This window comes from Gordionus sp. m RMFG-2023, chromosome 1 (assembly GCF_954871325.1).
Source record: "Gordionus sp. m RMFG-2023 chromosome 1, tfGorSpeb1-WG-v2, whole genome shotgun sequence".
Taxonomy (NCBI): domain Eukaryota; kingdom Metazoa; phylum Nematomorpha; class Gordioida; order Chordodea; family Parachordodidae; genus Gordionus; species Gordionus sp. m RMFG-2023.
This window is the reverse complement of record NC_088775.1, coordinates 74,878,124-74,904,473: the sequence shown is the minus strand read 5'-3', so window position 1 is coordinate 74,904,473 and position 26,350 is coordinate 74,878,124. Positions and strand designations below refer to the sequence as shown.

The 26,350-nt window shown below is 25.1% G+C and overlaps 1 protein-coding gene across 2 annotated transcripts; it reads right to left on the bottom strand.

Moving 5' to 3' along the window:
• LOC135922769 (5'-AMP-activated protein kinase subunit gamma-1-like) lies at positions 1-24,985 on the bottom strand. Of its 2 annotated transcripts, none has more exons than XM_065457235.1 (5): positions 19,719-19,834; positions 16,545-17,138; positions 4,243-4,554; positions 3,776-4,061; positions 1-549 (listed from the first exon to the last, which is right to left on the bottom strand). In XM_065457235.1, exons 2-5 carry the CDS (start codon positions 17,107-17,109, stop codon positions 408-410), a joined length of 1,305 nt encoding a protein of 434 aa, XP_065313307.1. In that variant the 5' UTR covers positions 17,110-17,138; positions 19,719-19,834; the 3' UTR covers positions 1-407. The 2 variants fall into 2 exon arrangements, with proteins under 2 accessions (XP_065313307.1, XP_065313306.1); XM_065457234.1 differs by lacking the exon at positions 19,719-19,834 and adding an exon at positions 24,893-24,985 and having other exon boundaries at positions 2-549.
• Between the last annotated feature and the right edge of the window lie 1,365 nt (positions 24,986-26,350).

The window sequence follows — 26,350 nt, the reverse complement described above, 5'->3', positions numbered from 1 at the left end:
ATAACATCTGATAAATTATTATATAAAAAAAATATTACGACATATGTTTTAATAATATAAGAATGTTTATAGCAATATAAATTTAATATTTATAAGATTTTATATGATTAATATTTTTTGGTTTAATTTGTTTAAAAAATTTATTTGGGCCATTTTTAATAATAAGTAAGGTAAACTCATGGGATAAAAACTAAATCTCATTCTCTTAACAATAATAATGTCTATTTATATGATTAAAGTTAAGTGCCTTTCATTTTTAAATTACGTTCTTAATAATATATTATATAATTTAAGTGATTTTATAGTTCAAAGCGTGTAACTTAGCCAAAAAATTTTTTACAAACAAAATTCGATCTATGATAAATTCAAATCTTTGCCAGTTCGTCGATTAATTGTACGACAAAATTTCAAGTCTCATTTGAAGTTAATTTCATTATATCGCGGGTGGGTTTTATAAGGAAAGACAGTATATCAGATAAGGATAACATGCCCACGCATTTCCAATTATCGTCGACTACCACAAGTCTATGAACACCGGCTTTTACTATTCTGCAAATTTTTTTTTATATAGGAATGCATTGATTAAATAAATAAAATAACTATATTTATTATGCAAACCGGTAGATATTTTTTTCAAAAAAGAAAGAAATAAATAAATGAAGATAACGGAAGAAGGGGAATAGAAGAAGGTGAAAGAAAAATGATGGAAAAGGCATATATATATAATCACCGTAATAAAGAAATGAACGTTTTCGTATAATCTTAATGTTAATTTTTATTTTTCCTATCAACTTTCCTATCATCTTAATGTCAATTTTTATTTTTTCTATCAACTTTCCTATCTTCTTAATGTTAAATAAATCAATGGAGACTATATATCTCTAATGTTAAATTTTAAGAAAATTTTTTGTGCATCACGGGATTCGAACCCATGACTTAACGTTTTAAAGGCAAACGTTCTTCCCACTCAACCACCTTCTATATTAAATTTTGTAATATAATCTTTCTTATATATGTTATTAATTTGCTATTAACATATTTTTCGATTAATTTATATAATTTAGATCTTATTGTGTTATATTAAAAAGAATACTAACATCACCTCAAATTATGATAAGAATGAATATTATTAAAGTTAAAATAGCAAATTAAATTATATATAGCCAATTGAAAAATAAACATTTATCTCATATTAATTTTAGCGTAAGTATTTATATTCAATCAAAGTAAAATTTATTAATTTTTATAAACTATTTTTATATTACAATTTAGATTTTACAAATAAATTTAAATTATTTACCACCCCAAAATATGGTAGTAAATTTTTTTTTAATCTCGACCACAATATGGGAGCTCTGCAAATAGTATAATATACCTATTTATCAATATCTTCTCATGCAGAAAATTAAACTCCCTCACTAATCCTAAATACTTATTATAATTTAGATTTAACAAATAAATTTAAATTATATTTAGCCAATACATTTATCTCATATTACCACCCCTATGCCAGTATAAATTTTTTATCTCAACAACAATATTTGAACTCTGGAAATGACATACAATACCAATTTATCAATATCTACACTAAATTTTTGATTACAATTTCATATATTTTACGCTAAATTTAATAAAATGAATAAATAATCACTAAAATTTGTCATTTATTTTATAAGAAAAAAATGTATTTAAAAAAAATTTATATAATAGTTCAAGATTTTATTATTCCCGTCATTCTTGTCGGGTTATCAACTAGTTATCTTATAAATCACTAGGACATTCAATAAGATAATCATTTAAAATCTCACAAAAAAATATAAACAAAAGAGATAAAACAATTTTTATGTATAAAATATGACTCAAGGCATACTTTAAAAATGAATAGCAAGATCAGGCGTACGCAGCGGGGGGGGGGCAAATACCCCCTCCCCCCCCCCCCTCCCCCCCAAAAATGCAGGTACCGGGTATATTTTTCAAAAATATTATTGTTTATATTAATTTATATTTGATATATATTCCTATCTCATATTAAATATTTATTTACATTTATTTAGCACATTCATCTGCTGTTATTTTATCAATTAATGTCGAATTCAAGTTTTCCGGATTAATATTTACTTATTATTTTCAAATTTTTAGTGGCGTAATATTTATCTACCATTTTCAAATTTCTAGTCAAATAATAATTATTTCTGAAACTCCTTGTCCAACAGGGAGAAAGAAATTGCAAGCTTGTCCAAAGAGAGAGTCTTCGCCATCAAGCAGTAATAGCTTTTATGCAGTTAGAAGAGCCGATTATTTGCTATTAATGAAATATCACAATGGCCTGAAAGAAATATTTCCTTAGAAGCAAGAAAATTATTAGATTCAATGCTTGTTCCAAATTTTTTTCCTTATTAGAATGATTTAATTATACAACTATATGTAATACTTTTCAAAAACATGACATTGACTTGATTAATAAGATGAGAATAGCGGAGAGCATTTTATTAGAACTCAAGGAAATTAGGGCTAATGTTGATGAAGAATTTCATATTTTATGTTATTGCTGAGTCAAAAGCAGAGCTATTTAGTATTTGTCTCCATCGACTTGCAGCAAGGCAAGCTCATCGTTAAAACTTAATATAGGATCAGTAGAAGAGTATTATAAAACAAATGCCCCCTCTCTTAGACATGTTTATAACTCAAATAAATGAATGGGTTTTAATTCATCATGCAGCACTTACCAATCTGCAGATATTACTGCACAAAAGACTTACCAACCTTTTTCAGATGGTGATAGAAAAAAAATATTTGTTAATTCTTATCATGAAGATGTTAAAGTATATCATGATGCCTTATTAGCTGAATAACTATGTTTATAAAATTAACTATGGTTGATATAGTCCTAAAAAATGCTATGGATGCTTTGCATTTCAAACACATTTTAGATTATATTCATAAGTATTAAAAGGGTTTATATATTAGCAACTCTTCCCATTAGTGAACTAAGAGTGAACATTCTCTTTTTTAAGAAGAATAACAGAGCCTTGCAGAGGTACCATTTGCAGGGCACGGCCCGTATTTTTTTAAAAAAATTTTTACGGCCCGGTTCGGGCTTTTTAAAAAAAATAATATATTTTTTTTATTTCTATAGCTAAATATACGATTTTAAATATTGGCTGTTTATAAATATACAACCAGGCCCGGATATTTTTTTAAAAAAATTTTCAGGCCCTGCCCGGGTATTTTAAAAAAAACTTCGGGCCCGGCCTGGGGACCTGTAAGTCTCTGAAAAACATACCAAGAAGTACAACTTCTGAAAGTAGATTGAAAGGTTTGGATCTTTTGAATATTCATAGGCATTTGACGACAAGAAAGGATGAGATAATTGAAAAATTAGCTCAATCCCAAAGAAGATTGGATTTTACATGTAAATATATAATACAAAATACAATTATTCCTTTTAAACTTTTTGTGTATTAATTTATATTTCCAATCTTTAAATTTTTATATATATAATTTTAAAGGCTCAAAAAATTCAAATTTCTATTTTGGCTCATTTAAGTGATTCTTTACATATAATTTTTTTTATAATTCACATTAATTTAAAATTGTGTATTAGAAATAGTTATTAGTTCTAATAAATTTATGCTTGATATTTTTAAAAAACAATATTTCTAAAAAATTTTATTATCCCTCCCCAGACCAAATTCCTGCGTACGCGCCTGAGCAAGACTAAGGATATTAAACTTTTTAAAACTCTATGAGTTTGTATAATGTTTAAAAAATTAACCTATCAACTACCGGTCCGAGCTTCTCCCATCTCTGACAGCTATGGACGCCCTCTATAACGTGAGCGCGGTAGGATAGGGCTTCTTTAACAGTGATATCTAATTTTCGGTAACTGCGTTCAGCCGCCAAGTTGATAACGTCAAATTTAGCATATACATCGACAACACGTTCGCTCCCGTCCCTAGAAAGAACCGGCAAAGCTGAAACACGACGCGGGTTAGAAAATAGAGAGAGGGCTACGTGGACCGGGGTATCCTCGAATACTGTCTGGATATCTGTGTAGGAGCCTTTTTACGAAAAATAATTTTGAGATGGATAAACATATATAAAATGTAAAAGATGACATTGGACAAGTTTTAAAAAGAGAAAAGGTTGAAATAGCAACTTGTGATTTTTTTCCTGCGGCTAAATGAACGTTATTTAAAAAACGCATTTTAATATAAATTAATTAAAATCAGCATGAATAACCAATGTTGAGCTCCTCCAAGGTCCGATCCATATATCGTGGTCTGGGAAGTAAATCGTCGATATAGAGACACAAAAATCTCAAAATCCTCTTGTGGGTCAAAATGTAGAGGGCGTTACCAGTCACTGGATCAAGGACAGGGAGCCGATGCACCTTATTCTTGACTAGAAGCCTCGCGGCTCGAAGAAGATCGACCCTGGGATCCACCCACAAAAAAGGCCGCCTATGTTCCTTTAAAAATTCGTCTCGCCAGGTTTGAATTTTGTGGTCCTCTAGGTTTAAGACAGTGGAAGGGTCAGAGCCATCCTTACCATCTTTTTTTTTTAAATTAACATATGAATGATTTGGTATCTCGTCTAAACAAATATTTCTTTCATTCCCAATAGGTTCTGGTTTCGGATTCTGTTAAATAAGCAATGAAGACATTTAAACACTAAATAAACCCTACAAAATGAATTATGGATTCGATGCTGTGGAATATTATTTCTATTCCAATAATCGATGCAAATTATTTAATTTACCATATATGTTTTGAATAGTATATATATTTTTGAAAAAACTGACATTAAATTAATTATTATCTTACAAATGTAATAGATGTGAAGAAAAGAAAAATGCTATGATAAATGAGTTCAATTTTCAGTTCAAATTTAAAACCGGGTAATTTAATTTGTTGTAAGAGAGTTTGAAAATAAAGAAATTTTCGATAAAATTTTACCGAAGAATGACAATTTCTTTTGGTAAAGAATATATTTTTCAATTTTCATGCATAAAAAATTTCAAAATCATCGAACATATATTCTGTCGAAGAATGGGTGGCAAACCTGGTATTAATTTAAACACCAAATCAAATCAAAAACGTCTAGTAAAATAATGTTTTCGACTTATATATTAAATAATTTCCTAGAATCCCGAGTGGTTGAGATCCTAAATAGAATTTTTGCGGGTGCTAACGCAAAAATAATCCTAATCTTCAATCAACTATTTGGTATAACACTTGTATTGAATATTCCTCCAAAGCTCTTTCAAATTTAGAGTCAAAAAGTTTGAAAAGTATTTTTAAAAAAAATGTATTTCCTTATTTTATTTGTTATTGTTGAAATTTATATTAAACAAATCTGATAAGAAATGTTGGTTAGTGCTATAATAAATGATAAATCTTTTTAAAAAAGGCCAAAAAATAATTTTTACTTTATTAAGCTTCTGATATAAGTTTAAATGATTTTTCAAAATTGATGAATTTTGATCCATGTTTAATAAAAATAATTAAGATTTGGTTTTTATTTCCACACCATAAAATATATCTCGTTAATATACTTGTTGTTAAAACCGATTTAATTTCAAAATGAGTTCTGTGCTTAGTTTCTACAAATAACTCTGGTAAGAGATAATATTTTGTATACATTATATTTTAAAATTAAACCTTATTCTAATATGTTAACATCAGCTAATGTCAAATTCTTAAAAATCATAATAAAATGGACTAGGGCAAAAAATTATATTCGAATGATAAATTTAAATTATTCGTACTAAATTTTTGTAAATATTCGAATAAAATGCAAATTAGAGATATGCAAAGCAAAGTTCGGCCCGTCCTAAAGTCTAGGGGGAAATTATAACGGGGGGGGGGGTGCAATTAATAGAATTTTTGAATCATGCCATATATAAAAAATCAGAGGAGCCTCGAAAATCTCTGATTTTTCATAAAATTTCAATAAGCCAGCCCGGGCATTAAAATTTTGATATTTTCTTTTATTTCAAGCTAATATTTTGATATATACTGTTTAAAAATAAATTAAAGTATGAATGTTTCTTCGCATTTTAAGAGCTTTCTATCTAAAATACTAAATCTACAAATAAGATAGTAAACTCATATAAAATTAAACTAGTTATTTATGATATGATCTAATTATAAATATGCAATACAGATCAAAGGAATGTATTTAAATATTCCTTAATTTTATATAAATATCATGAATTATTCTAAGGAGAAAAGAAATAACTTAATATTATTTATTTTTTTATGCGAACTAGTTGGGAAATAATATTAAAATTATACAGGAAAAAAAAAGTATACTATTTAATTTAAATACAGTTAAACTTGTATAATTTGGGCTTTAAATAATTAGGACATGATTTGATCAAAATTGAGTCCCAATCAAATCCTATTAAATATTATAGAAAATAAAAAGTCTTGGTAAATTGGGCAACTTTCTATGATGGCAAAAATTTTGGTCCAAACTATACCCAAATTAAACAGGTTTTACTTTATTTTAAAACGAAAACTAGTTTTCTTTAAGAAGTAGGAATATTTATGAGACTTTCATAGTCTAGTATGGGCCTAATATTATATATTCTAGCGAGACTAGGTTTTTGAATTTTTTTTAACTTGGTAGGGAGGGCTTGGGCCTAAATTTTTTTAAATTTAGCATATTTAAGTTGCTAATTTAAAATAATATCGCGATTTTTTTTCTAATGGATAAACGTATTGTAACCAAAATGGTTGCCTAAACACACTTAATATAATAAATCAAATTTTTGGGTTTGGGAATATTTTTCTAATATTAAATATGGGCGAATTTTTTTTACTGCGTGCCTAGGCAGGGCTTGATCAAAAAAATTAAGGCCCATGAAGGTATCTGATTTCCAGCCCCTTCATTAACTGCATTCCATCAATTTTTAAACTCTATGACTCATTTTATTAAATTTGGGTATTCTCATAAAAATTACAATCATAGAATAAATTTAAGCCTTACTACATTCTTCCCCTACCAAATAATTGTTAGCATATTTAAAATATTTTGTTCGCGCTCCCTTTTTTTAAGCTCAATAAGATTTCGCCTCATTAGGCAATGTATAAATATTACGCCTAACAGCCAAAATCATAAAAATTGAATACCCGAGCCGTCATTCAATCTTCGTGATTAAATTTCATTCACTTTAGATGCATCTTTTTGGAACTATCAAGAACAAACCATATTTATGAAGTTCTTCTAAGTAAATATTTTTCTCAATAATATAAAAGAAAGAATATGGAAAAAAATGTGTAATGGTGTTTAATGAAATAAAATATCTTTTTGGTAAAATTTTAACGGGTAGGGCAGGCAAATTTTTTTGAAAATTATAACGGGTAGGGTAAAGCAAAAAATTTTACGAGCCGTGTCGCATAGTTTGTGCAATATTTTTAAAGGGCCAAATGAACCGGGGTTTGCAGATCTCTAATGCTAATATTGGTAATTAACTTTTTTTAAAAAGATTCAAGCCTTTGTAATCAAATATTTAATTTTTTGTGCCATTTGTAGTATAGATTATTTTGATTGCGACAGATAAAATTTCCCAAAATAACTTTTAACAAATATTTATAAATGGTGAATCGATAACTTATCGGCTCGACCTTTTTAATTTTGATAAAATTTTGCATACTGAGAGAACATCATTAGAAAGGATCGAATCCAAAATTTTAGCCTCTAAGTAATAATAATTTCTTGAAGATATCAATGGTCAAAAGTGCCAAAAATAATTTTTTTTTGAAAAATATGATTTTTGAAAATTGAGTTAAATATAAAAATATTGATGCTTAAAATAAAAATTATGTCACTTTGTAACTCTATTAAAGGCCATTTATTAAATATTAAGGATTTTAATAAAATATTAATCTTGCGGTTTTTATTTAAGTTATAAATAGTCGAAGTATTTGCGGTTTTTATTTAAGTTATAAATTGTGAACCAGAAAACTCGAAGTATTTCGCTAATTTAATATTCTATTATTTATTCACTACTTATATTATGTCTAAATGTAAAAAAAATTTTAACTTGGGACTAGTGTTGTTAAAAAGCCCGATTTGGGTCGAATTTTTAAAAAGGTCTGAATAATATTATGTAAGCGTCGAGATTTGGCAAATAGATGCCCAAGCATTTCTGCCAGCAATGTGCAAAACATTTAGGCTTACATAATGTTATTTTTATTATAATCTTATTCGTTTTTTAAAATAGACCCGTATCGGTCTTTTTAACAATACCACTTGGGACTGCCTCGGTATTTAGTTATTACGATTTAAAAACAATAAATGAGTATCTTTTTCAAATGGCGCTCCTATAAAATAGCGCATTTTTGTTAAAATTTAAAAAAAAATTCAAATTTTTCCATTTTTAAAAATAAATAATAAGATTTTCCAGCATTATCTCATGAAAAATATTATCTAAGTCGCCGTTAACCAGACTTATTATTAATAAGGATAACTTGTAAAAATTAATTGTTTTTTTCCTAAAAAAATCGATTCCTATTCTCCTGCAGGAAAATATAATAATTATGTGTTGAAAGATAAAAGCCAGTTTTCATGCTTTATTTTACAAATATTTTGATATTTAAGCACTTTAATTATAAAATGAATCTGCCAGTTATGACATGGATAATTTAATTTCCAAATATTGAGGCGGAACTATATTTTTGATCAATGCCCGTAAGCGCTTATCACAAAAAATATAGAAAATTTAAATTTTGACAGCGAATATGAAATAAATAAAATCATCAAAGCATCCACATCAATAGATATAATTATTACTTATGAAATTGGAATATCTCCTATTAAGAAAAAAATGATCAAAAAAAGATAGCAAAAATTATCAAAATGTACAGAAATAATGACTAATAATCCAGAATAGGTTAGTTGCCAAGGAAAGCTTACAAAGGCCTTATTCAGATTAAATAATTATACCTGTCAAATTTTATAAATAGGCCGAAGAGCCTATTATAATAGCTATAAATTATTCTTATGCCACCCTACCAGAGTATGAGGCAGAAGAGATAATTGGCTAAGTAAATTTCTCAATACCTAGAACAAAAAAAATTCACGCAGTGTTTCCAATAAGTTTACCTTAGTTCAATACTAAAATATATTCATTCGCAGATGTTTATTGTGGAGAATATAGTAAATCCATGTGAGGATCTGTTAATTGATTAAATTGGAGGATATGTGACCTGTATGTAAAATAACGATTGGTGGTTAGGATTTTGCAAAAAATGGGTGTAAATAAAGATGAAATGAAAATAAATTTCTTCCATCCTAAAGAACGAGCAAATTCTTTTGCTTATGCAGCGAACCAGATCTCCTTCTCATCAAAAAATAAAACACTAACAGTGAGCCCATCCAAGAGCCTGGACGTATTTATTATTTACTTCAAAACAAAATTATCAAGGCGTCTAAAATACTTAATTTGATTAAAAGCCGAAAATAAATAATATCTTTTGTGAATTTTTATTTTCCTATCATATTTGCAAAATTAGTAAAATAATTTTTCGAAAATTAAAATTTTTTACAAGAAAAAAATTATTATAATTGCAGCTAAACAATTTCATTACATGATATTAATGCAGGAAAATCTTATTATTTATGTTTCAAAAATGGAAAAATTAAAAAAAAAATTATTTTAATAAAAAAAATTATTTTTATCGAGGCGCCATCTATTTTTGGGAAAAATATTCATGTAAAAAACCCATGGCTGTCCCAAGTTTAAATTTTTTTACAGATAGATATAATATAAGCGAATAATAAAATAATAAAAAGAAATTAGGAAAAGATTAATATTTTATAAAAATCCTTAATATTTTATAAATGTCCTTTAATAAGGTTACGACATTAGGGTTACAACATATAATTATTATTTTTATCATCATTATTTTATAAATGTCCTTTAATAGGGTTACGACATTAGGGTTACAACATATAATTATTATTTTTATCATCATTATTTTATTAATTAACAATTTTTAAAAATCGTATTTTTCGAAAAAAGATCATTTTTGGCACTTTTGACCATTTATATTTCTGAAACTATGAGTACTAGTAGGCTAAAATTTTGGATTTGCTGCCTTCTAATGATGTTCCATCAGTATGCAAAATTTTATCAAAATTAAAATGGTCGAGCAGAAAAGTTATCAATTTAATAAGGAATTACCCGATAATAATATGCAATCAGAAGAATATTGAATGATAGGGATCTTCTACATATTTTGAGCGTCAATTTTGTAGTCACAAAATATGCTTATAAAAAATGGCATCTCTCTTAAGGGCCATTTCATGACAAATCGATCAAAAAAGGCAAATTTTCAGCCGGCCCCTTTTAAACTGTTAAAAATTTCTGGAATTACTTAGATAGGTAAAAAAAATGAGAACAGTTTACTTTAGCTCTCTAGTATAGATGTAAAATTCCCGGGAAAATTGGTTCAGGGGAAATTTCCCCGGGAAAATTGGGGAAAAAATGGGAAATAACGGGAAATTAAAAAATAACCACAAAATATACTTTAAACCTTTCAATTTTTTTATGGAATAACTTTATTAAATTTGGGGAACTAAGGGAAAATAATATAATTATACAATAAAGACAAAAATAAATACACTATAAACATCATTTTATGAATAACTTTATTAATTACAAAAAGCATGTATCAGAAATTACATTTAAAATTCTTGGGATGCTAATGAAATAGCATCAATATCTTCATGGGATGAAATTGAAATATCATTATCAGTTGATATTGATAAATCGGAATCTGAACTCTTTTGATGATATCCCGAACTTGATGTATTTGTATGATCCTTTAAATGTATGTTATGCCTTATTGATATTAATTTTTCGACTCTTTCTGACGAGGCACTTGAGGGTGGTATCGAAAGACATCTTACTACACTTGACAAAAGGGTTGATTTGTACACAACCCTTTCCACCACATGAGTGGTTTGGTATGGATTGAGCTCTCCCATATGCCAGCTCCTTTATAGAAACCTTGTTTTGAACGATATTCTGCTAAATTACTCATAATTTTTCCAATATCGCAATTAATTTGGCCTGAAATAATATTTATTATATTTAAAGCTGCTGTTAATTCACTTTCTGTTAATTTCACACCATAATATCGAGGATCCAGAAGATTTGTTGCATAATGATATTCTCGGCAACAAAATTTCTTTCGTTTTTTAATATGCATCTTAACACTTTTCAAATCATTTTCATTAAAAATAAAAGTTGATGAATTGAGTTTATCTTTTATGTCCCAAAATATTTCTGGAACGTCAGATAATACCGCTGAATCCGATTCTACAAACATAATTTTCTTATAAATAAATTCCAAAAAGGTCAGTACAGACTCTAATTTATCCCAGTATCCTTCTTTGTCTAATATAATAAGCCTTCTTTGTTTGTTTGTAAATAAACTAGAAATTGCAATCTCTTGTAAAACTTCCTTATTTTTCACAACACTTTGCAACATTATAACAAAACCTCCCCATCTTGTCGGACTTGGAATTTTTAAGGAAGATTTATATCCTTTCAATATTTGCCTTTCTTTAAAAGTTGCTAATAAAATACCATGAAATTTTATATATTTAATTATTTGCTTGGTTTTTTTGATGATCTTTTCAATAAAAGGTATTTGGCATAAATCTTTAATAAGCAGATTCAACCTAGTGCGGCACATCCAAAGCATTCAATATAATTGCCTTAACAAGACTCCAGGCCTTTTTCATATTCTTTGCATTATCAGTTACTAGTGAGATAAATTTTTGACAACCAATTTCTTCTATTACCTTGATCAACTCAGATGTGATATATTCACCAGTGTGAGCTCTGGAACCTGTGTCAATGGATTTAAAAAAAATTGGTTCTGGAGTCATTATTATAAAATTAATAATGGACTCTCCGCGAATATTTGTCCAGCCATCGCTTATGAGAGTAAAATCTTTTAAATTATTAAATTTATTGTTAATAATATTTTTCACTTTAATGTATTCAAAATCTAGTAATGTTTTACTAATTGCATGTCTAGAAGGAATTTTATAGGCTGGACGCATTAATTTTAAAAAATTGATGAAATATTTATTTTCAACTAAATTAAAAGGGCAATTTGACATAAAAATAGCCAATGCCAAAGCACTGTCAAGTTGCGTTTGATTTTGTTCGGTTATAGTGTCGAAAAATTTTTTAATTTTAGATGTGCCAGCATTAAAATTATTGGTATTTTCTTTAAAAGTATTTAGAATGGTTTTATTTATGTTTTTTTGGGTTATAATTTTATTAGGATTACTGGAATCTGGTAAACATACTACAACATCCTCTTCAGTAGAATTATTATTATCACGATCAACTTCATTAAATTGTAAACTGTTAATATACCCTTGACATTTTTTGATATGCTGAGACATCTTTGTTGAATTTGGGAAATTATATGTTAATTGACAATATTTGCATATTGATATATATCCTTTCTTGTTATTAGCTCTATCTTTAATAAAATGTTTCCAGATATTGGAAGATTTCCGAGGCATCTATAAAATATTGCAATCATATTAATTTAAATTAAACATCAATAAATCATTATACCAGTTATATAGTATGATTAAAATATATTAAACATCATAAATCATTATATCAGTTATATAGTATGATTAACATATAATGATACTTATAGTGCGCACAAATTGAGCGTTGCAACTCTCCGTTTTAAAAGCTAATATGGTAGAGTGCAGCTTGGATTTTTTTACGGCAAACATTAATAAAAAAGCGAACTGGTTAGATTTTTTCTATGCTTTTTTAATTTTGCGCTAAAATTTAAAAATGGATACAAATTGTAGGTATAATTTATTTCATACATTAATTGATATTATATTATTTAGAATATATTAATTGATATTTATATAATTTTAGAAATGATTATTTATATAATTTTGGAATTTATATTTATATAATTTTAGGATACATATTATAATTTTAGAAGGGATGATAAGGTTACTAAAAAATTTTGTACCTTACTGGAAACTAAGAATTCTATATTAGTATTAGATGGTTTATTAACCAGTAGTTTAAGGTAAATATATATAAATAATGATAAATTATATTTTTAATAGCTTGGGGATGGAATTTCCATTGAAGAAGTTGCAAAACTTTAAAGACCAAGATAATTGTGCAAGGTTTCAGGAGCTTCTGGCTCTAAACTCTCATACAGATGGTATGATTACATTAAATTCATGGAGCCAATAAAAGAGGATAGTTTTAGTCCTAAAGAAATTATACCAAAGGAAGGCAAGTGGGTTAAAATTAAATGCATTGTTGGATATATTGACTCTTTTGGAAAGGGTGCCTTGAAAGCCAGTAAAATATATATTTATCTATAAATTTAACATTATTATAGAATGTTTCTCTATAAAATATAAATCAAACAAATATTTTTTCAAAAATGAAGTATCTCCATTGTATTATACTTTAATGGAAAATTGAATTGTGGCCTCCAAATTCAACAGATATACCTGCAAATCAAACCTCATTATTTAATGAAATTATATCTATGAAAATTGATTTGTTTTTTTTTGTAATTCTATTTATTTACATATAATAAAGTTATATTATTCCATATTATAGTGTCCATTTTTGAAAAATATAATTAAAATTATTTTATTAAATAAGACATTTAATACTCTTATTATGGTGTACATTTTCATAATTAAAGATTGAAAAATGTAATTAAAATTATTTGTAAAATATATATAAATAAGCAACTATTCAAAATTTATTTAGCAATTATTAGATAGATTTAATCAAATTATATCATAAATTTGAAATTTGATTAGCAATATTTCTAAATCTATTTATTTTTATATCTAGTGTCTTGAAAAAAATATAAAATATATAAATATGCAAGCTATTCAAAATTTATTTCACATTTTTATTAAAATATATAGATTATTATAAATATATAAATTAAGGTAGGATAAACAAAGAAACATTTATATACATATGTTTTGCATCCAAGGCCACAAAAAAATTTGAAAACCCTGATTGAATCATAAATTCTTAGGAAATCTAAATAAACAAATATAATTAAACATCCTTATTTTACCTTAAGGTAAGAAATAAACTCTTTTTGTTTAAGAAATTATAAAAAAAACTTTAATAAAAAACATACTGCTTTCAATCTAAACAAAGATGCGTTACATTAACAAACATACTGCAAACGCTCAATTTGTGCGCACTATTATATATCAAATCTAAATATATCATTAATTATTAATAATTCTATAATATATCACATTAATATTATGTATGAGAATATAATGTGAAACATTTTACCTTGTACTTTTAAAATTATAGATTTGAAAAATTGCACTCAATGATTGCACTAATAAAAAAAATAAGTTTAAAGACTCACGAGGAAAATAAAAATTATTTATAAATTAAATTATAAATCATAATTATTGAAATAAAATATTATATTTTATAAAATATAAATCATAATTTTTGCAAATAAATAATATATTTATATTAAGGGAAAATTCGGGAAATTTCCCGGGAAAATATGAATGTTCCCGGGGAATATTCCCGGGAAATTTCCCTACCTTTACATCTCTACTCTCTAGCATACTTCCCTAGATATAGAATCTTAAACTTCCGGTTTACCATATTGCTCTACCTATGTTTTTAAGCAATAAAGGGAATATTAAAAATATTTTTTGCCTCTGATTTAGACATCTTTTATAAATATATATGAGATGTCAAAACCTTGGCGACACTGTCGGCTCTTCCGAAATATAAGTTTCTACCAAAAATGGAAAAAATAGATGTCGCTATACTTAATTTTGGCTTATGGTTGAAAAAATATTATTCTTAAGGAAAATGAAATCATTGATGATACGTCTATAAGAAATGTGATATTTTAGTTTTGCACCCCTCCCTTCCCCCACTATCATCCATATAAAGTTTCGCATTATTTTAGTTTTCTACTTGCTAATATAGAGAATGAAAAATTGTATAACAGCTGTATTAAAAAAAATATTTTATTAGGCCTATTATTTTCCGATCATATTATTTTACAAAATAAAATGTTCAAATCGAGCGATCTCTTTCATCATAATATTCTCAACTTGCCGTTTAGATTAATTTTAAATAATTCAACCAGTCTACACGCTTAATATTTTAATTCGTATGTCTACAAATAGCATTCGGGATTTAGAGAATGGAAAAACATTTATTCTAGGTGCAAATCAATTAAAATTTTATTCTATATCACAGATGGAAAATTAATGCTGATGAGTTTGCCTAAAATTACTTTAAATGAAGATTACATATAAGGATATATTGCCAAACATAATTTGTAATCCTGCATTACCAAATTGCTATTTAGTGATTGTGTTCAATGCCCTGGATCTTCTAATTTAAAGGCCATGATAAGTAAAATATATTCAGGTGTATGGTTCAAGATGAAGTACGGGGGTTTCATTGGAATGAAACGCATGTTACCATTGGCCCTTTTGTGATCTATTACAAGTCAATTAATAATTTAAAACATTTAAGTAACTTAGTAATATCTGAATCTTCATTCAAATACAATTGTTCATTTATTCCCAAAATATATTTAGCCCTTAATAGAAATTTCACAATGTATATTTATAAAGGTATCTAAATAAAAAGCAAAAAAAAAAATTTCGAAAACAAACTCCCTTATTTGCTCAAAAACACAAGTAAAGCAATATAGGTAAACCGGATATTGAAAACTTAAATTATCGATAAATTTTTTTTATTTTTTAATAGACGTATATTTTTTTTCTATAAATAGTTTTCGAGATTGAAGTATTTAAAAAATTTTAAAGTTTCCAAGGTGGTTCTTTTTTGAACTAATAAGCCCCTATATCTTGAGAAATAGGTGTGCTAGCGAGCTAAAATATATGGCTTTTCACCTATCTAAATAATTCCAGAAATTTTTAACAATTTTAAAAGGGGTCGGCCGAATCATGATCGATTTGGTATAGAATAGCTCTAAAATAAGTAACAATTAAGAAAAAAGGAGGTTTTCTCTTTAAATTTTGTCTTTTTTTTAATTGTGTTACTAAAATATAATATTCAAAAAATCGAATTATTTTTGTTTTACGATTAATATATTATTCGATCGGTACGAAAAGAGTACAATTCGTCAATTCTTACGAAGATTCATAGTATCAAACAAAGTGAATTCATACAAATAGTACAGCTATTCGATTCACATAAAAAATGAATATCGCAAATATTTCATAATTTAATTCGCTTTTTAATAGACGCATGTAAGACTCGTTTTGAAAAATAGGCTCAACCTTGAAATATAAGCCGATAAAATTGACTTAGACTTGAGACGGGAGCTCATTTTTTCTGAGTTAATTCTTGAGGTTAAGTCAATATTTCTAATAGAGCAATCAATATTATTTATGACTTTTTTGAATTATGTGAGAAAAAAAATATACAAGTTGCAAAAAAAACTTAAAATACAATATATATTAATTATCACCATGAAGGGTCCTGAGTACATTGATGAAGTCGGTGATGGTCAGCATTCCAACAAAGGATTGGGCTGCGCTATCCCACAATGGTGCGGCCCGGACTCCATTGTAAACAAGCGCTAAAAATGCCTTTCCGACAGCTAGTCCCGTATCAAAAACCAGCATCTTTCCACTAGTGGGAATAAGGTCATAACAAGAGTGCAGTTTCATGAAATTCCGGATAATGCTGTCGTCACGGGGCAATGCAAACATTTCCTGTCTTATGATCCCAATGGGTTCGACGTGGGAGGAAGATGGATCGCCGTTTAATTGGCTCACACCCATTTGCCCTTCCCAAAATGGGTCTGAGGTTCGGAGCAAAAGTTCTGTGCTGTCCAGGTTGAGCCTATCCTCATTGCGAGAGTTTTCCTTGAATGTTTCTTTTGAATTTTTGCCAGTGTCAGAATCAAGGGAGTTGGGCTTGTGGCCGTAATGCAAATGGTGGAATCTAGAGAAGCGGGAACGAAGTGGGGAAGATTTAGAGGAAGTCACAGGATTTGAGGAGAGTTTTGTAGATGGGGTAGAATAATCCATTCTAGCTAACTTTTCTATATTTCCCCACTCTTTTTAATGAATATAGATAGGATTAATAGATAATGCATCATTTCATACCATCGAGGTGTAATTACATATATATACAAACTAAATTACAGTTCAAGAGTTAGCATCATAGCTCTAATATTTTTCGAAGAAAATTTATTTATTTGCTTATCGATGATTGTTCAATTAAAGACAAAATAAAGTGATATAAATTCTAATTTTTTATAAAAAAAATAATTTAATTTTTTTTAATGTGGTGGTCCATTTATAATTATACTAAAGCTTAAATTCCTTGTAAAATAATGAGTTTTTTCCAACTTTATAAAATTTAATGTTACTAAGACTAATTTATATCTGTAATAAAAATTGGAATGCCAAGTTTTTGCTTTCATGGGCAAAATCGATGGAAACATAAGAATAGTGTTGTTAAAAAGCCCGATTCGGGTCTATTTTAAAAAACGGCCCGATTAAGATTATAAACAAAATAACATTATGTAAGCCTAAAATTGCACATAGCTGGCAGTGCTTGGATATCTATTTGTCAAATCTCGATGCTTATATAATATTATTTTAGCTGAAATCTTAATCGAGCCGTTTTGAAAAATCGACCCAAATCTGACCTTTAACAACACTACATAAGAATAAATGTTCAGTGGATAGCATGTGTAATTAATTGTTCTATTTCATTAATTTCTAATTTAAAAATGGAAGAAAATAAAAATATTTTAAAAATGATTTTAGCTCTGAGTCACCAATATATTTTTTAAACAATATAATATGATTGGTAAATAATAATTGCAAGGATTCCTTATTATAATAATTACAAGTCGGGAAGCCATCATGTCATTTCTAAAAACATTTCATTTTAATATTTTGTTACTTTTTATAAAATATTTAATTTATATATAATTTAACAATTAGGAAAGGATTTTTAGAGCCCTCCCTCTTATTATTACTTTATGTGTAATAAGATTTTATGCGTCATTGTGAAAAAACAGATACGATTATACGAAGAAGGACTTTGCAAAATCACGTACGTTCTTCCAGGGGTGGAACATGTTAATGAATAAATTGTTCTATGATTTAAAATTTTTCTAATATTTTTCTAATAATAAATAAAGAATCATATTTATGCAAAATTTTAAATTTTATAAAAAATTCTAAGGTTGAGCGGTTTGAATTTTTTTGGAAAATAAAGTATGAACAAGTAATTAACTTTCCAGTCTCTTAATACAATAAGAATATCATTCAAAAATAATAAAAGAGCAATTTATTACATATTATAAAAAAAATATTCTTTGTAATTTAGTGATTTTATCGATTTTTACCATGAAAGTGAATGGAATCCCATTTTTTAGATATAGATTGGTTTTAGCGGCATTTGTTAAAATTTTATAAAAATCTGAAAAAACTCGTTCTTTTTTATCAAAATTTTAAACTTTGGAATGAGGTTAAATGGAGTGCCATATTAAAAAGAACAAAAAAATAGAATGTATTCACTTTATATAGATATTAAGATCATTATTTAAAATTCTGTAATGTCATTTTTAATACTTTAACCTTTGAGATCTCTAAAATTTTTTGTAACCAATTTTCATATTTTATATATTTTATTGTTGTAATTGTATAATGTCATCAGAATAAATGCATAAATACAATAGACCTAACATTGAATATACTAGATCTAGATATCACCGATCAATACCCTGATATCAAATTTAATTGGCAATTCCAATGATGATAGTAACAATTAATCCACTCAAATAAAAGCATTAAAATTAAATGTCTCAACCAATATGCTCGAAAACATATCTGGAGCTAATAACAATCTAATTAACAATATTATGAAAAGAATTGAAAACATTATCTCAAATTTCAAACTATGAATTGGATCTTGTAGAAGAACTACAATTTTTCTGAAATTTATAGAAACAGATGAATTTCAATCTTTACAAAATGGGCCTACATTAAACTTGGCATTATTTCTCAGAAGTGAAATAGAAATGTGTTTAAACTGATAACAAAACTTAGAATTATTTCACTTAAAAAAATATGTTTAAAAAACTTGCATTGTGATTTATTAATTTACTTTGTATTTCAAAAATAATCTAGGTGTTGGCTTCTAATTTTAATAGAACAAAATTGTGCATGGTTAGAATTTATTAATATCCTAAACTATGATTATATTAAAAGATTAATAAATGTAAAGATAAAGATAAAGATCAAGTTATTTGACAATAAATAAACATTCTAAAACAAGCATAAATTATGAATCCACTTTTTGGGACATGAATGCTATTTATCCTTGAAAAATGCAAATCACATTAATATGAGTGTTCTTTCAGAGATAAAAAATGGATATACATTCAAATCTTTCCATGCTAGTCAAAAAAATCTTTGATTATGTCTGGTTAAATAATTATCTTTCTATATGATGACTATAAAATTACAAAATTAAGCTTGAATCTATATTTAGTTTCCTTTTCAATAAAGGCTCAAAAATATGCCAATATATCTGTAATTAAATTTAGATTTCTAAAATATATAATTAACAAATTAAAAAAATATGCATTAAAAAAATTTATGTTGGTGAAATGATTTACATAGCTTATAGGATGGAGACCAGCTGGCAAAATTTTTTAAAACTCACGATGGCCATTGATATTTTCGGTATAGCATAGATCGAGATTTACCTAATTTCATCATAATCCTATGCAAAATTTATGTTTAAATTTTGAGATGGATACCCACAGTTCAGAACTTTTCTATTATAGTATAATATTAATGGATGTGCTTAGTGTTGCGTAATCGGCTAATTTTAGCCGACTAAAAAAGGCTTAGCCGAGATTTTAGGTGGAAAAATCGGCTAAGCCTAATTAGGTATAGCCTAAAAATCGGCTAAACCTAATTAGGCTAAGCCTAAAAATCGGCTAAACCTAATTAGGCTAAGCCTAAAAATCGGCTAAGCCTAAAAATTGGCTAAGCCTAAAAATCGGCTAAGCCTAAAAATTGGCCAAGCCTAAAAATGGGCTAAGCCTAAAAATTGGCTAAAATAAATTAGTCAAAATTCTGCATCGATGCTTAGCATTAATTATTATTTATTTATTTTAGTAAAATAATTTATTTTATTTATATTTAATCTAAATATTTTATTATTATCAACAAATAAACATGATATGATTTAATATTTTTTATTTATATTATTATATTTTGAAATGAAAATAAATTTATTTATTTGATGTTATTTTAATAAAAAAAATAATATGCTGCTATATTGTAAAATTGTAATATTCTTTAATTTATTAGTATTTTCACAATCTTCTTTATAAATACATCTTTTATTGAGGAATTATATTGTAAATTTTATTAGATAAATAAACAATCTTTTAGGTGAAATCTTTTATAATTTTTTTTAAAATTATCTATTTTTTATTAAATGAGGTGGATTTTATGAAACTTTTTTGATGATTTTATATGATCTTTTTAAGGATAATATTTTAATGTGACAATTGTCATAATCGTTATTTTATAAGTTTTTTGAATTTTTTTGAAGAAAATAGGTTAAAATAAGTATTAATAACATATAAATTTAGTGAAGATGTACCAAAGAAAAGTGACAATTGTCATAATCGTTATTTTTAAAGTTTTTTGACGACAATATGTTAAAATAAGTATTAATAACATGTTTAAATAAAAATTTAGTGAAGATGTACCATAGAAAATTGACAATTGTCATAATCGTTATTTTTAAAGTTTTTTGAATTTTTTTGAAGAAAATATGTTAAAATAAGTATTAAAAACATGTTTAAATAAAAATTTAGTGAAGATGTACCATATAAAAGTGACAATTGTCATAATAGTTATTTTATACGTTTTTTAAATTTTTTTGAAGAAAATAGGTTAAAATAAGTATTAATAACATGTGTAAATATAAATTTAGTGAAGATGTACCATTGAAAAGTGACAATTGTCATAATCGCTATTTTTAAAGTTTTTTGAATTTTTTTAACGAAAATATGTTAAAATAAGTATTAATAACATGTGTAAATATAAATTTAGTGAAGATGTACCAATGAAAACTGACAATTGTCATAATCGCTATTTTTAAAGTTTTTTGAATTTTTTTGACGAAAATATGTTAAAATAAGTATTAATAACATGTGTAAATATAAATTTAGTGAAGATGTACCAATGAAAACTGACAATTGTCATAATCGCTATTTTTAAAGTTTTTTGAATTTTTTTGACGAAAATATGTTAAAATAAGTATTGATAACATGTTTAAATAGAAATTTGGTGAAGATGTACTCTAGATAAGCGACAATTGTCATAATCGTTATTTTTAAAGTTTTTTGATTTTTTTTGACGAAAATAGTTAACTTGCATCGATATTGATTTTAAAATAGAAAAAAAAGTTAACCCAAATTTTAAACAAGATTGTCTGGTGAAAATTGGTAAAAAAATAATAATTTCTAACTTAGGATTAGATATTATGATATAAATTTTGCATATTAATTTCTGACCCGATGAACAAATGTAATAAAATGCCAATTTGCTCCTGTTTTTGGGGAAGAATCTATTATTACCATATGTTTTTCTATGGCATATACTCAGGCAATTTTAATTTTACAATCTATATTTTTACCCATTTACATCAAAGAAATTTTAAAAATAACGATTATGACAATTGTCACTTTTCTATAGTACATCTTCAATAAATTTTTATTTAAACATGTTATATATACTTATTTTAAAATATTTTCGTCAAAAAAATTCAAAAAACTTTAAGAATAACGAATATGACAATTGTCACTTTTCATTAGTACATCTTCACTAAATTTATATTTACACATGTTATTAATACTTATTTTAACATATTTTCGTCAAAAAAATTCAAAAAATTTTAAAAAATAACGATTATGACAATTGTCACTTTTCATTGTCTTCACTAAATTTATATTTACACATGTTATTAATACTTATTTTAACATATTTTCGTCAAAAAATTCAAAAAACTTTAAAAATAACCATTATGACAATGTCAATTTTCTATGGTACATCTTCACTAAATTTTATTTAAACATGTTATCAATACTTATTTTAACATATTTTCTTCAAAAAAATTCAAAAAACTTATAAAATAACGATTATGACAATTGTCACTTTTCTATGGTACATCTTTACTAAATTTTTATTTAAACATGTTTTTAATACTTATTTTAACATATTTTCTTCAAAAAAATTCCAAAAACTTATAAAATAATGATTATGATAATTGTCACTTTTCTATGGTAAATCTTCACTAAATTTTTATTTAAACATGTTTTTACTACTTATTTTAACATATTTTCTTCAAAAAAATTCAAAAAACTTTAAATATAACGATTATGACAAATGTCACTTTTCATTGGTACATCTTCACTAAATTTATATTTACACATGTTATTAATACTTATTTTAACCTATTTTCTTCAAAAAAATTCAAAAAACTTATAAAATAACGATTATGAAAAATGTCACTTTTCATTGGTACATCTTCACTAAATTTATATTTACACATGTAATTAATACTTATTTTAACATATTTTCTTCAAAAAAATTCAAAAAACTTTAAAAATAACGATTATGACAATTGTCAATTTTCTATGGTACATCTTCACTAAATTTTTATTTAAACATGTTATTAATACTTATTTTAACATATTGTCGTCAAAAAACTTTAAAAATAACGATTATGACAATTGTCACTTTTCTTTGGTACATCTTCACTAAATTTTTATTTAAACATGTTATTAATACTTATTTTAACATATTGTCGTCAAAAAAATTCAAAAAACTTTAAAAATAACGATTATGACAATTGTCACTTTTCTTTGGTACATCTTCACTAAATTTATATTTACACATGTTATTAATACTTATTTTAACCTATTTTCTTCAAAAAATTCAAAAAACTTATAAAATAACGATTATGACAAATGTCACATTAAAATATTATCCTTAAAAAGATCATATAAAATCATCAAAAAAGTTTCATAAAATCCACCTCATTTAATAAAAAATAGATCATTTTAAAAAAATGATAAAAAAATTATAAAAGATTTCACCTAAAAGATTGTTTATTTATCTAATAAAATTTACAATATAATTCCTCAATAAAAGATGTATTTATAAAGAAGATTGTGAAAATACTAATAAATTATATTAAAAAAATATTACAATTTTACAATATAGCAGCATATTATTTTTTTTATTAAAATAACATCAAATAAATAAATTTATTTTCATTTCAAAATATAATAATATAAATAAAAAATATTAAATCATATCATGTTTATTTGTTGATAATAATAAAATATTTACATTAAATATAAATAAAATAAATTATTTTACTAAAATAAATAAATAATAATTAATACTAAGCATCGATGCAGAATTTTGACTAATTTAATTTTAGCAGATTTATATAGGCTTAGCCGATTAGGCTTAACCTAATTAGGTTTAGCCGATTTTTAGTTTTAGCCGATTTTTAGGCTTAGCGATTTTAGGCTTAGGCATAGTTTTTAGCCGATTACGCAACACTAGATGTGCTGATCCATAATTCATCCCTAAAAATTTAAAGGTGACTAAGCCCTGTATTTTATATAAATTTAAAATTGATAAGTCAGAGTAAAAAAAACTAGGGTCATGCAAGAACCAGTCCTGGTGAAATTGAAATCAGATTGGGTGGTCCTGATTTAATTTTCAAGATTTTGTTTTTAGGTTAAATTTATATAAATAAGTATAATGCAGGGAACTATAACTAACCTCTTTGGTTAATTTCAAGGGTTCAATTGGATCATAAATTTAAGATTAAAATACTAAGACATCATTATATAAAATAAATTGAAATTACATGATCAATTTTTTCAATTAAGTTTTGAAGTTTTTCAATGATATATTGACTAAAATAGTTTAATAAAAAGGTTTGAAAAATATTAGTAATATGTCGATGAAGTGCCCATAGGAAGCATTTTAAAAAATACTCAAATTAGTTATTATTATTAATAAATAAATTTAGAAAACAAATTGTACTTATTTTAAAAATAATTTAAAGAAAAAAATATGTAACAAATATTGTTAGTAATTTATTTATTAGTCTTTCTTTCTTTAAAATGATATGAAAATGTCAGTAAATTTAAGTTTTAAAAACAAGCATTATAGCAAATAAAAATATTGTTATATTTTTTTAAGAAATAAAAGAAAAATTTTAATTTACAATTTTCAAAAAAAGTTTAAACAAATTTTCAATCACTTTTTAAAAATATTCTAAAATGATTGTTTTGTTAAAAATTTATAAAAATATTACAATCAGTATAGTTTGGCTAATGGAAAAAAAATCACTTCTTCTGTTATTAAATTTGACACTTCATCACTTATAAAATACTATAAATAAGATAATTCTTATTAAAAAAACAGCAGCTTCATTTATAAGCATATCTTGCTACAAATAAATTTATTGGTTTTATAAAATCTGATGAAAAACCTTTAGAAATGTAATGCATCTTTGAATATTTTTAAAAAATATAATTATGTGCATTATATTATCTGTTCAATAAATAAAAGCATTAAATAATAGAAACTTTACGATTATAAAGGATATAATTTGTTCTTAAAGTTAGAAAATAATAAATTCAAAATGATTACTTTTCATAATTAAATTATATTTGAAAAATCTATTAATTAGCTTACCTTAAAAATAATATTTCATGAATTATATGTTGAATATTAATTTTACTTTTTTAAAGAATACTGAATTTTATACAATTCAAGGTCAATTAGCAATAAATATTATACTAAAAATATATAAAACACTTTACATAAAAAAGTAAATGACATCTGCTATAATGTGTCAGAAGTACAGATGGTAAAAATAACAACATTTTACAGGAAAATTTAAAAAATCAATCCTTTTTTAACTCAAAATATTTTTCTAATAAGTAAAATAATTTTCTAATAAGAATATTATTTTATAATACTATTTCAATTTTTTTCTTTTCTGTCCATATAATTTAATAATTATTTTAAAAAATTTTATTTCAATTTAAAAAATTTACAATAAGATAAATTTTAATTATAACTATTTAAAATAACTAATATTTATGTTAAAAAAATAAAAAATTGTTAATAGATTCCAACGTATTTTTTATAAAAAATTGAAATAAAAGTTTTTAATTTCCAAATTTAATTTTAAAAATAAATAATTTATGATATAAAATTTTATTACATATATATTTTTAAAAAAATATAGGTGTATCGCCTCTAATTGTGATATACTTAATTTAGGATCTAAATTATTTCGAGTCATAGGCGTAGCAAGGATTTTCCTAAGGGAGGGGAATTAAAAAAAAATAAGCCTGAAACAAATATGAAATATATTTTTACTAATTATATAAAATATAATAAATTATTTGTATATACATTAATATAAAAATATGGTAATAATTATTCCAAACAAGTATAAGAAATTTATTTATAAAAAGTAAGTAGACATATAGTTGATATTCCTCTATCATATAGAATTAGTTACAAAATGCTAGGTAAAAGTCACTTTTACAGACATATTTGACAGTTAGAGAATATATTACAGTTAATATTTTAACAAATTTTATTAATCAATGCTCTTGATAATAAATATAGCAACAATTGGCAATCAATTATTTAACGCATTCTATTTATTTTAAATAAAAAATTAATCTTCATCTTATTCATATCACAATGTCTTTAAAAGATATTTTCTGATGTCCTTATCAATATTTTATAGTTTTCTGTAAAATATTTAAATCATTGATATACTGTAAATTTAAGACATATAATATTCCACTATTTGTATTGTGCTTTAATTTTTTTATTTAATTTATGATTTAATTTTATCAATAGTTTTATAAATATATTTTACTTTTATTAAGATAAATAAATTAAAATTACTCACTTTATAAAAAATTTTATTTTATATATTATATTATTTAGTAATTTTATGGATCTATTATTAATAATTATAATACATTTCACTTTTGTCTTAAGACTTATCTTTGGCTTATATTCCATTTCTTAGAAGACATGTTTGGTTCACTTTTTATATATATAAATGCTTTTTTCCAAAAATTTATAAATTATGATAAATAGTTTTAGAAAAAAATATTAACTTATACATTCTTTTTTTCATATTGTTTAAGATATATGCATACATTTTTGA